The sequence below is a fragment of the Thermobia domestica genome, chromosome 10 (assembly GCF_964235325.1).
Source record: "Thermobia domestica chromosome 10, izTheDome1.hap1.1, whole genome shotgun sequence".
NCBI classification, from domain to species: Eukaryota; Metazoa; Arthropoda; class Insecta; order Zygentoma; family Lepismatidae; genus Thermobia; species Thermobia domestica.
The window spans coordinates 244,164,406-244,177,852 of NC_137463.1; the positions used below are offsets into that span (position 1 = coordinate 244,164,406).

The 13,447-nt window shown below is 37.2% G+C and overlaps 1 protein-coding gene across 6 annotated transcripts in view; it reads right to left on the minus strand.

Annotated features, from left to right (window-relative positions):
* The window catches only part of tna (Zinc finger MIZ domain-containing protein tonalli), a 489,296-nt gene that overhangs the window by 162,019 nt on the left and 313,830 nt on the right, over positions 1 to 13,447 (minus strand). For 3 of the 6 annotated variants that reach the window (XM_081729441.1, XM_081729437.1, XM_081729436.1), the window contains exon 1: positions 12,672 to 12,824. The exons of 2 other annotated variants lie outside the window; for them this stretch is intronic. In XM_081729441.1, coding sequence (XP_081585567.1) covers positions 12,672 to 12,748 — 77 coding nt within the window. In that variant the 5' untranslated portion in view covers positions 12,749 to 12,824. Of the gene's footprint in view, positions 1 to 2,861; positions 3,371 to 12,671; positions 12,825 to 13,447 lie in introns of those variants that run through there. One more of the 6 variants, XM_081729440.1, reaches the window with a different exon arrangement.

Genomic DNA, 13,447 nt, shown 5'->3' on the forward strand with positions numbered 1-13,447 from the left:
ATTTTCACGTAACAGGGAGGAGTGGATAGCTTAACATGAGCCATAAACACTTATTCATTACATATATCTTGGATTTATGAATTATATATTTATTTACAAGATTAAATGTAAATGACAGACATAATAATGCAGCTGTACCGATGAAAGTTTCATGAGCATATAAACGTTGTAACTCAAAAAGGAAACCGCTGAACTAACGTAATTAATTGAATTATTGTGTAATTTATAAAAAAAATCCTTTCATGTACATGATCTTAATCTTTTTTGTACTCAATTGTCCTTTAATGCACGCCTTTCTTCATCAACTATGCCTTATTCTTCAGCCCCTATATGTATTTTATTTCTTTTTGCTGTGTGTTACGCACAGAGGTGCCCGCAGGCAGGTTTTAGTGCGCAGGCCCATGATAATACTGTACTAGGGAATCAATCTTTCATTGAAAATAGTATGATCAAGTAGAATAAATGTATATTTGAGGTCAGAATGATAAATTTGAGGGAGAAAGATAAATTTAAGGGGTTGCGCTCAAGCCATTAGGGAAGAGATGGAACCCCTGATTCGTATCTTACTAATGCCTCATTTAAATAAAACTATCCTATACTTATCTGCGAGCATTATGTTTCTTTTAGTAATAAACACAATATTTTAATATAACTGCAATGTATTTGTGTATAGACTTGAAAAAGAATCACATTACTCTACAATCATCCGTAATTATGCGAAATAATCTTTGTGTTTTATGTTCCACAATTATGCAATGTGGGTTGAAGGACACGGTGGTGATGAGAAATAAGTTAAATGTTGGAAGGAAGAAAATGGGAAAATCCCGAGAAAATCCAGGCACACAGTGTTTGTCCACTACAAAGTCCACTTGGCGAGAGCTGGGATCGAACCAGGGACCCCACACGTAGCAGAGTTGAACGGTCTACCACTGAGTCACCGCAGCCCCATCGTAATTATGCTACTCTCGTTGTGCTTGATATAAACAAATATTGTAATGCGATTAAAGTAGCTCTAGCTTAGAAAATACAGTGATGTGATTTTGGACTTAATGTCCCTTCAGCAGTGAGGCTATACGAGACGTGGATCTACAGATTAACATGGGATCCCAACTACACGAGCTCCCACCGAGAATCGAACGCGGGCATCTCATTGTCAAATCCGCTTAGCCACAAGGAAGCTCTATAGCAGGTCATTTCCAAACTTCCAGTTGAGGAGCAGTAAAGATTTTACAGAAAGATGTACCCTATTTAAAAATATCACTCACTGGGCTTTTTTTTTGTTGACACATTGAATTAGAAAAAGGAATTTTAACTGTTGACAGTCCACTGACAAATATAAATAATGTGTACAACATTGTTAAATGCAAAGCAAATTCTTTAAATGCTTTGTAAAGAGTTCACTCAGTTCGTCGTGAGAAATTTCACACGAACGTCTCCTTCAATGGGATTTGTTTTGTGTACATACACACACATACACTTGTACATTAGACACAGGGAGAGAATAAATACACTTTCCTATGCGAAAATAAAAGCTAATATTTCCCCAGCTGAATGAAATAAAAAGGAAAATTGAGAAAATCAAACGATTTAAAATCAAAATTGAGGATAAAGTACACTTAGCAGAGTTACGGCCGACCAAGAGCCTTACTCCGTCCAATTCTCTTCTACTGGAAATTAAACCCGGTGCCATGTGTATCCAGGAAGCACTGGACTATGAATAAAGGTTAGGTACACTGTGTGCTACAAGAACTGTACCTACGCCACCCCTCAATTCAAGTTACATTTCAGCAGTGGCGGCTTTAGCGAGTGGGCCGGGTAGACACGGGCCTACCCAAAAGTTTAAAAAGTACATAAATGCTAAAAGATACAATAAAGAGTAAATATATTTTCCACTATTTATATTAATGGTAGATAATTATTTAACAAATAGCATCAACCATTACTGTAAAACTAATTTCCTTCTGTCATTAATCAATCAAATGTGTACATGCAGTGGCGGATCCAGGATATGATCAAGGGCGGGGCTAAAGCATAGTTTGCCGCTTTATCCAGTGTAAAACAGGACTGAAGTCCATTTTATCCAGTGTATACCTGAGGGTCAAGGGGGGGGGGGCTATAGTCCCTATAGCCCCTCCCTTGGATCCGCCCTTGTGTATATGTATGCGAGGGAGCGGGTCTACCCAAAATTCAAATCCTAAAGCCTCCCTTCTTTTCAGTGATCTCACCGGGAGTCGAACTACAAAACCGGGAATTGAATGCGCTAACTTACGTCACATATTTGTGTATGATTTACTAGGCAATGACCTGATGAAGGTTAATAATTACTGCAATTAAACTAAATGTCGGGGGCCGCAGTGGCTCAGTGGTAGAGTACACCTCTGGTGGATCCCAGCTCGCACCAAGTAAACTTTGTGGTGGACAAACACCGTGTGCGTGTTTTTTTCTCGGGGTTCCTCCCACTTTTTCATTCCCCAATTTCCTTCATTTCTCATCATCACCATGTTCTTTAGCCTAGCCGGCATAATTGTGAGACATAAAACTTATAGATTTCATTTTTTAAAACTAAATGTCAAAGCAAATGTTTGTCAACGCGGTTCTTTACAACACACAAAGTATTCTTGTGAATCAATCAGTTGTTGGTTGGAAGATTTGTGATCACGTATTTCCTTTTATCGACATTTCTTGTTTTGTAAATCCAAGATTACTACCAACCGTTTCAAGTAACTTTCTGATTGCCTCAACGGTATATTTTACAAGTGTAAATCTGTGCCATTACCAATCCCGCTCCCCCACCAAAAAAAAAAAAAAAAAAAAAAAAAAAAAAAATCTAAAAGAAAAACAGAAAACACGAAACTGCTTACCAATGCAACTTCATCCTCGTGCTTTCACCATGCAAATCACTTTCTGAGTCACCAATAACAGCAAGAAAATGGCTCCGAAGGTAACGGGGTTCAAACCCGGCATTTTCTCCTGTCCTTCGCAGGAAGCATGTGTTCTTCTCATTACACTTAGTTAGGTCATGAAATCAAATAGATTACACGTGTAAAACCAAAACCACGCTTATGTAACCGGTAATTATCATTTTACATATGATAATTACACTATTATGCTCGATTATAAGCTTCCACGATAACATGATCGCACTGCATGCTTCAACAAATCACCCGCCTCACTTTTATTTTAAAAGCACACTAAAAGCATTGGGCTAGAAACTTATTAAATCCAGCCAAGGCTGGACAACGACGACCATTCAAAAATATCCTTTTCTCCCCTCAACGAACACCTGTCAGTTGAAAAGATCGCTATCAGAAAAAGAAAAAAATAAGTAAAGGGCATACAGACAAGAAAACAGCTTTCACGAAAATTTCTAACCCCCCAAGTAAAAGCACACACAGATCAGCGGAAATAATATGCTTGTTGAATTTATGTAGCAAATTGGCAACAGCGCAAGAACGGAGAAGCTCCTGTTCACAGGGTTTCCAACTCATGTATGTAACTTGGAACCAACATATTTGGTTTGGGTGTTTCATTTGGGATTTAATCATCCCTCTCAGCACCAAGGCTAAATAAGGAAGGGTCTACAGTTCAGAGTGGAATTCGAAACAACATGAATGAGGTACCACCGGGAATTGAGCCCGTAACCACGTGCACCAAAGGCTAGCCAGTAGATCAGTATGTTCAGCACCAGTTCAGTTAATTTGAACCACATTGCTACATAAAGTGAAATGGAACTTGCTAGTTCTACTCTCACGGATATACCGTTTAGGTTAAAGTTGATAGTATATTAACAATTGTGTATCATAATGAAATAATTCACTGAATCAGAATATGGGAAGAAATGGAAGAATCCACGGGCACAGTCTTGTCCAGCACAAACTCTCATAGTTTGAAATCAAACCAGGAACCCCAAGCAGCAGAGGTGACTGCTCTACCACCGAAGGGCGTGCCCCCCGATGAAACTCGACATATGTAATTAGTAGAGACCGGATGTTAGGCAAAATGCCTATTCTTTAATATTAAAGATATGATCAAAAATAACGTTTTAAAGTTTATATGAAGAGTTTTAGTTCAATTTAAGGCCATTTTATTTTGTCTATTTTGCTAATTTCGACCATTCCTACTAAATAATTGCTTTAGTGCTTAATGTTGTCTATTCTATGCATTTTCTTCAAAATAGACTTTATTAGGGGAAAATACATAATTTAGTATTTCTAGAAAAGATTTTGCCTCTTCCCATAAATATGAGTGTTGTTTGTGGCGATAAGATGTCGTAAAACTTTGGACTGGTGTATGTACTAATAAAGTGTATAAAATTTGGACTGTTATGTGTAGGGATAAATGCTGTAGAGAATGAATTTACCAAATATACATCAAATATACATGGAATACATGCCAAACATCGTTTTTAAATATACAATAAAAGAAGATATTAACAAACAGGTATGTTTATATATTTTTTTGAACATTTAATATGACTTGAATGTATTTCTTTTTATTGTATTGAGTGTTTATCTTCATTATTTCGAGTTACATTTTAGTGCCTATTTTTAAAATTTTAAGTGTCTATTTGCATGCCTATTTTCCAGGTTTTTAATGCCTAAATATCCGGTCTCTAGTGATCAGAAAAAAAAATTCAACCATGCCTGTTTGTCTGTAGCGACGCCAATTTCTGTACAACTTTCTGGGTAAGGCAGGAACTTTCTGATATGTGTGTTTCATTGTGATGTTTTACGTAAAGGTACAAGAAAATAAATCCAAAATTCTGGGGAACCTAAGCAAACTTTGTGATGAGACGGTCCCATTCAAGATGGGCATCCATGACTGTTTTGCACGCTTAGTAGAAACAGTTTTGACTGTTGCTAAATAAAATTTATGCTTTACTTAGATTTTACGCATTTCTTTCCTTTGATAATTAAAACGAAAAAAAAAGTCATATCTGTCATTCAGTTTTGTCAGCTTACCTACGACCCAATTCTCTAAAGGTAAGATGCAAGGCGTCCTAGCTCAGATACTAAAATATATTTTAATAAAATTATCGTCTCCCTTAGCTTAATGCATAATCGTCCGACAGTAAACTGAAAGATACCATTTTCATTTCTCTGAAAGAAAGGGGAAAATAATTTAGAGCCATATGTAGTGAGTTAGCAACACTTTTAGATGCTTTGATAGCTTGCGAGTCTTCTTCCAATGAATGAAAAGGTTAGACCGAGAAGGTGCTGCCGCGGTGGCCAGTGTCCAAAACACACTACTTAGCAGAAGACACATCTCTTGCACTCTCGCCACTCCACTCAATGCTGTATGAACCACACAGAGAAACGAAAAGGTGTGATTATATTGTGTAGCTGCGCTGTGCGCCGCGTGGCTTTGGTTGGCAGTTTGCACCACTCAGCTCAGAAGTCCACCAATCCAAATATAGACCTTTTTTTTATTTTTTAAAGCGCCACACAAACTATTTTAAAAGCTATTAAAGAAAGTTTTTAACACTTTTCAAAGTAGTATGCGAGCGTTGTTTAGATCTTCCTTGTAGTTTATTGTGTTTTTAGAGTTATGATTTATTGTAGGCTTTTCACGCGATACATTTATTGTTTATCTACAGCGGAAAGTATTACTAACTGTGTCACATTTTTTATGATGATTTCGTAAAAAAATATTCAGAATTCTACAATACAAGTATTATAAGTATTAAACAAACAAACACGAAAAGGAGATATTTATATCATTTGATATATCTATCGCATTAACATGAACAAAATGAAATAGGTAGAATACGTCTTCATGCGTAGTTTTTGAGAAAAACTTGATTTTATGTGATACTTAAGTATAAAATAGCTAAGCTTTCAATATTTGTGGAAGTAACACGACGAAAGACAGCACGTTTAGTAAATCTCTAATTAATTCTTGAACTTTAAATTGTATTTAATTAGAATAGTGTCCAAAAAATAAAGCGTATATGAATTCATACATCATATACAGCTGAACAAAATGATATGTTTGGGGGTATATTCTTTATGTATAATTTTAGAGGAGAGAGACACCGTAACCTAATCTTCAAAGCGTTGGACTCATGTCCATGTGGTCTCGAGTTAGATTCCCGGCCGGTGTTTCCCAATTTTCGGCATTCACTCACCGTCGTGAGGCCAACTGGGGAGTCGCGTGAATAAAAGACATGGCGGCTACTAGGTCTACAAAGCTCCTGATGATGCATCTGCTATTAGAGACAAGGCGGCGCAGCAAACTAAGCACGTGTTAATCGCTCGGATGGACTTCGTTCGGCCGGTCCTTAACAGATGGCGTTGGTGCGGCTAAGGACTAGAAAAGGGCTTTCACGCCAAATAGTGGTTTTCGATAAAAAGCAAATTTCTAAGACGCTAGAAAGAATTCCGTTCCTTCTGTCAATCTGAAACTGTTGACATATTTTGTTCTGCTAGGAAAGATTATTTATTTACAGAGGTACTGTATACAGTGCGGTAGCGCGTACTATTTACTTCGACTGTTTGGATATAAACAAGGTTTTCATGAGCTGCAATGAATCTACGGGGCAAGAGAGTGGGGAAATTGTTTTAGGGGAAGGAATTAGAAACAATAATGTGTAACAAATATTTATCCGTTCGTTTACATATTACTCAAATTCTTCATCAATTGATGTTCTAAAACCTGAACAAAGCGCAAGTTCCAATGTTTACATTATTTACTGTAATAAGAAGCCTATTCCTTAGTTCTTTTTTTTTTTTTTTAATTTTGAAAAATAATAAAATAACAAGCCCGAATAATGTCGAAAAATCTCAATAAAACCATCACATGACACTGGAATCCGCAACGGCCTCAAACCTGACAAATGAGTTCTCATTTTTATTTTCACGTTGTGTGGTAAACATATCGATTTTGATTGTGGTTACGTAGTTCCGAATTTTCAAACCAAAGTTTGTGCTTTTCAGTGTAGCTGCTTCACGACGCCAATCACCGCAACCTTCCCGACGGTTGAATCATGCCCCAAGAACATCAAAGTCAAATATCTTCTTAGCTGGCCTAGTAGCAAGCTCGCACGCGCCTTTGATGTAATGGACCCAGTTCGATTCCCGTTCGGAGTACAATGAAATCTGATTGCACTTCGGTGGTGGTTTGGATTCCACTTTTGATAATAAGTCCACGTTTGATACAGCGTTGATGCTAAGAAGGATCGTTAAATTTCCAAAAACAACGACAGGAAATTTGACAACAATTTCGACACACGCCAATACTCATTATAATTATTTTATGTTGCAATTTAGTGCATTAATTTGCTTTTACGTCTGATATCATGGCGATTCCTTTCATATTACTTATCAGTATTAAATTATAATGTTCTTTAACGGCTAAAGAATATAACCGTGAATCGTTAAAGAAAGATATCGTATAATTTTCTTTGAAATGAAATGAAGATTCAATTATTCAGTTTAGTGTTCCGTGATTATGAAATGAAATGAAATATTTATAAGTTTTTTTTGGTCCCAAAGTTATGCCGGTTAGGCAAGACGGTGATGATGAGAAACGAATGAAATGGTGGAGTCTTCATCCCGGCGAAATTAAATTACCGCTAATTTTACAGTAATTATGTGATATCTTCAAATAGATAAAATATAATCGAAATGTGGAAGAAGAGCGCCCTATACAATATTATCTTACATGAGAAACCGTTATCACGACTCACTTATCTGCTTTCGATTTCGAGCCATTTTGAAAATCGGCATTTATTTTCGCGTTTCTAAACAGCTGAAAACGGAAAGCCACTAGGTGACTTGTGATAACGGTACCTCACGCAAAATAATATTGTCTAGGGCGGTCTTGTTCCATATTAAAATTATCTTTTATCTATTTGAAGATATCATATAATTACTGTAAAATTAGCGGTATTTTAATTTCGCCAGGATGAAGACTCTTAAGTGGGAGGAAACGAGAGAACCCCGAGAAAACTCATGCACACGGTGTTTGTTCACCACAAAGTTCATTTGGCGCGAGCTGGAAGTTCTATGATTATGCCCATAAGGCTAAAGGAGATGACAATTAAGGCAAGTGAATGATGATGGAAGAATTAGTGGGATGAGAAACTGGGAGGAAACGGGAGTACCCTGAGAAAACCCACGGACCCGATGTTATCCGCCACAAACTTACTTGCCCGCGAATCGAACCAGCGACCCCATACACCACAGGTAAGCGCTCCACCAATGAGCCATCACACCCACCTCACTTTCTTTGAATATACAGTAGTTCCCCGTCTTGTAAAACATCCATTGGAAGACACTGCCCTCAAGAACTGGACATTCCATCGCCAAAATATTTATGATACTTCATTATTACATTTGCGTTCCTTCGTATACAGTATTTCTAATTCTTGTGCTCCGAATTTTTCTTTTAAATTTTTATTTATTTTTTTTTTAAAGCAAGGAGTCAGTCCAAAAGGGTTTCTGTCTAGAAACACCCTCCCTCTCGCCCCCTATCAAGATTTCATCCCACAGCCAGAGGTCAGTCCTCTGACGTCACGGGATCACATGACTGTTTTGGGTTGCAAGGGAGAGAACAAAGACAGTAACTCATTAACTGTCTTATGGCGTCGTTTTTGGAGTGGCGGCGGAGCTTAACAAATAAATACAAAAAGAAGAAAAAAAAATTAAAAAAAAAAATGAATAAAAGAAGATCGACGAAGAAAACGAGGAGACGAAAATGAAAAGGAAAAAAAACAAGAACGAAGTAATGGGAAGGACAGACGGACGAAACGAGAGAGATCCAATAGAAAACTGAAGGGGGGAAGTTCTAATGTCTGAAGACCACACGGTGCTGCTTGCTCACAAGACAAGAGTGATAACACGTTCCAGTGATTATTATTTTTCTCCTTTTTTCTAATGTTAATTGAACGAGACTAAGCGAAACGGTTCCAGTGACAATAAACGAACAAACGAACCACTTACATAAACCAGGTCTTTACCCAAAATGGAAAAAAAGGATTTAACAAACTTACAAGTTCTTTGTTTGTTTACTTAGTTACATTTACGACCCACAGTTTTATTTCTTAGACAGCATTTCTCAAACGTCATGAGGACCACTTTTATTAGTCAGAATGATCTACTATTTTTCAGTGGCGTACGCAAGGGGAGTTTCAAAGTTTAAATCCCCCTTGAGTAAAAAAAAAATACTATATATCGAGTGTTCTAAAAAAAACGACGCCCACAGACTACAGAACACTATACTATAAGTCAAAACAAATCAATACGATATATTGCTTTGTTTTGACTTGAAGAACAGTGACTTGCAGAATATACAGGGTGTTTCAAAACAATACCTACAACATTTGGTTGAGTTGAGTTTAGTTTAGCGTCCCGTTCAGCAGCGAGGCTGTATGAGACGTGGACCTACTGATTAACGTGGAATCCGAACCACATGAGCTCCCGCCGGGAATCGAACCCTACAACATTTGGGAGGTGATTCCTGACACGAAGATAAGAACAGAAGTATAGACCAACTTGAGTGTTCAAATGCTTCCTTTCGAAGTTATAAGCTTCCGAAAACACGAAAAAATGAATTTATTTAAAAATTACTGTGTGCCCTATCCAAATATCCATGTTTCGGAACTCTGCGGTACTTCCGTAACAATTTTTATAGAGGTAATTGGCGAGTACTTCAAATTATATGCCCGAAGTTACACTTCCCCTATAAAAATTGTTGTGTGAGTACATTACGAGTCTGAAACATGTATTTTTGGAGTGTGCACATGTTAGTTTCTAAGTGGAGTCTTGACCCGACTACGGCAGGTCCCATACTTTTGGAGCTATGGACCTTTAAAGTTTTTTTTTTTTTTTTTTCATGTTTTCGGCAGCCTACAACTCCAAAAGAAAGCACCCAGGTTGGTCTATACTTTTCGTATTATCTTGGTGTCCGGAATCACCTCCCAAACGTTGTCGGTGTTGTTTTGAAACACCCTATATATAATTGTATACTTTTTGGGTCCTTGTCTGGATACGCGAATTGCACTACGTGGCAACGTTGCAGAAAAAGAGCCATACGGCAGAACTACCAATATATCAAATGGTTATATCGATTCTATCCAGAGGACAGTTAAAAGTCGAAAGACATTGACACTAGCCCACGTATTAGTGTAGCAATCAATATACTTGCTTGATTAGAGCAATGCTAATGGTTAGAAGTTAATCTACGACGTTGCCACATAGTGAAACGTCAGATTCCGCAAAGCGGCTGAAGGGGCCTCCGAAGGGTATACTATTATATAGCATTTTGACCTGAAGAATGGCGCTCTCTTGCACATGGGCACCATTTTTAGAACATCCGTTATATATACTGTATATATGTACACTTGTCTTGAAGTAATATGGGTGCGAGCGGTCCTTGGTACGATTCCCAGTGGGCTTTTTTTGTTTTTTAGGACAGCCATCCTGAGTGAGGCCTTTTCGTGGGTTTTCCTCAATCATACTAGGTAAACGCCAGGACGCTGCCTAACATACAGGTCCATTAAGAATTTTCATTACAGCGAAATTAAATTACCGCTAATTTTAGAGATTTTCTGTCATATCTCCAAAACAAATAAAAATATTCGAAAAACAGAAACGTAGTGAACTAGGCAATACGATTTTGCATGCGATACCGTTATTACAACTTATCTATCTGCTTTCGATTTGCAACTGTAGATAGATTTAGCATTTTTTGCGGGTTCTGTAAATAGCGGCATACCAAAAGCAGATACAGTAGGTGAATTGTGGTAAAGGTATCACATGCAAAATCGTATTATCTAGTTCACTACGTTTCTGCTTTTCGAATATTTCTATTTGTTTTGAAGATATCACAGAAAAACTCTAAAATTAGCGGTAGTTTAATTTAGCTGTAGTGAAGACCTTTAAAGTAATAATACAGTATAAGAGGTTTCAGCTGCTCTTCCCGCTGAAACTGAGGAGACTGTGGCGCCACCACTCAAGGAAGTTGGGTACTAACGAACTACTAAAAGCAAGAACGAATCAGATCATTCAGAGCGTGAGAGTCTGATAGAATTCGCCAATGACACACTTAGCTACTGCCAGTAACAGACGATGCAGTTTAGTTACAACTCTAGCCGATAGTGTCGCAGAGTCACTTTTGTTGCATTGTGGGAACGATTTGAATTTCCATTAGGAATATAGGGAGTTGTTCATCAGGGATTCAGTGTCCCAGGCTGCTTCCTTCCTTTCCCACTCTGTTCTTCCTTCGAGCTTCCCCGAACAGTTTGCTCGCCAACGTGCATCATCCCTCGTACATGATGGGCCTAATAGTGATGAGACCCATGATGGTGGTCTTGGTCTTGTACATCCAGTCTTAGTCTTCGCTGTGGTCTTCTACTAGAGCCCTTGGTCTTGATCTTGGTAGTGCTTTTAAGAAATCTTATGCTTTTCATACGTAAATTTTATGCTGAATATAAGAGATAATAAAAGCTACATGTATCATAGCCTCTCTTAATATGTCAGTGTGCGGTTTTTCTCTTCCATTAAATTTTCTACCGCGTCTCTTATAATACTTCGTTTTTAAATATATAAATAATTCTCTGAGAGATAAGTTGTTGGTGAGGAGTCCAATGCCAAAACGAACTACTTTTTTTTTTTTTTTTTTTAATTTACGAAATTTAGGTAGAGTGACATTTGCGTTGAGGACCGATAATGTTGTCATGCCAGAACGCATTCAACACACCAACTTACTACTTTCCTTGGCAAACTTAGTTCATTCTGGCATGATAAACACAAACACAGATGTCATTCTATCTCAATTTCGTCAAAAAAATATAGTAAGTCTGTTTTGGCATGGGACTGCCTATTCAAAGAAACATGTGAGGAACTGTATTGAGAATAGTGATGGCAGAGATAATTCAAAGAAACATTTGTAAGAGTGTATTAAAAATAGTTGTGGCGAAGACAATTCAAAGAAATATTTGAAAAACTGTACTGAGACTAATGGTGAACATGCGTATCATTAAGGTGACGCTGTTTAACATTTAATACTTTGTGTATATCGTGTATAAATGCTACAACGGTATACTGTATAATGGTACAATTTAAGTAACCAACGTTGAACAAAAATTTTCATCGAACGTTTGAAATAATGCTGAGGAAATGTTTTCATCGAACGTTTGATAAGATTACTCATCGGAACAACGTTAAATACATTTCTTAATCGAACATAAGACAACGTTAAACAAGTGTTTTCCCGAACGTTGGGTAGATTTACTCCTTGAAACAACATCAAACAAATGTCATCGAGTGTCATCCAACATTACTCATTGAAACTACGTTTAATACATGTTTCAATCAAATCTTAGATAGTATTACCTTTGATACAATGTTGAGCAAACGTTTCCTCGAACGTTGGTTAACATTACTATTGAAACAACGTTAAACAAACTTTTCTGATAACATGACTCTTCGAAACAATGCTGAAAAAATGCTTTGATTGAACGTTACTCACTGAAGCAACTTTGAACAAACATTTTCATGGAACATTGAACTTTATTCACCAGCAGAAACGTTTATCCCAATTATTTTATTTAAACAGTGTATTTTTAACATTTTTTGTTACATTTCAAAGTATGCAAGGAAGTGATAAGTATATCATTCATTATTCTAGTTACTCTGTGCTGTATATTGTAATTATGTATGTATACTTACTAATGAATCGGAGCAGTATTCGACGGTATGATTCCGAAAGGAACTGTTGAACAATTAGAACGGTGACAAGACACCATCAGCCACACATCGAACCACACAAACACACACACGAAGCGAACACATACACGATACACAACACAAAGTGAGACTGACTAGCAGACAAAATGCGGACCAAGGTCGACTGGGAAAGAAGTCCTCCCGTCCCTCCCATCAACCAATTCCAATGCATTCCGTCTTTCACCCGAAATGGAACAAAAGGTAGCGGGTGTCAGCTTGTATCTGAGAGGGTGCAACACCTGGAAATTTCCAGAGACGAACTTTTTTTTCTTTTCCTGTTTGTATTCTACCACCACCAAAGAAAAATTCTTCGTCTTTTCTTCTGTCAAGGCTTATTATTTTGTTCTCAAGACTATCGGTGTTTCTCTCCAAAGAATCAATCCAAAAACCTTAAAATTTTCGATTCCTTTCCACTGTGAGTTTACGAAACAGTAGGTAAGTTGTTTTCTATCTTTTTTTTAAAGAAAAGAAAAAAAGGTCGGAATTCTATTTTTTAGAAGAATCCTTTTTTTCTCTTTCTTCGAGACATCGTAAAAGCTCACCCATTTGAGAAATCACAATTCATTTCTTATCCTTGAAAACAAAATATTGCGCCTCAAGGCAAAGTTGTTCTCAAAAGATCCCCTCAACATTCAAACTTTTTTTAAAAAAAATTATTTTGCACAGACAAACTGTGTCCTGAAACCAAACGATGGAATGTGTCTATATACATGCGGATA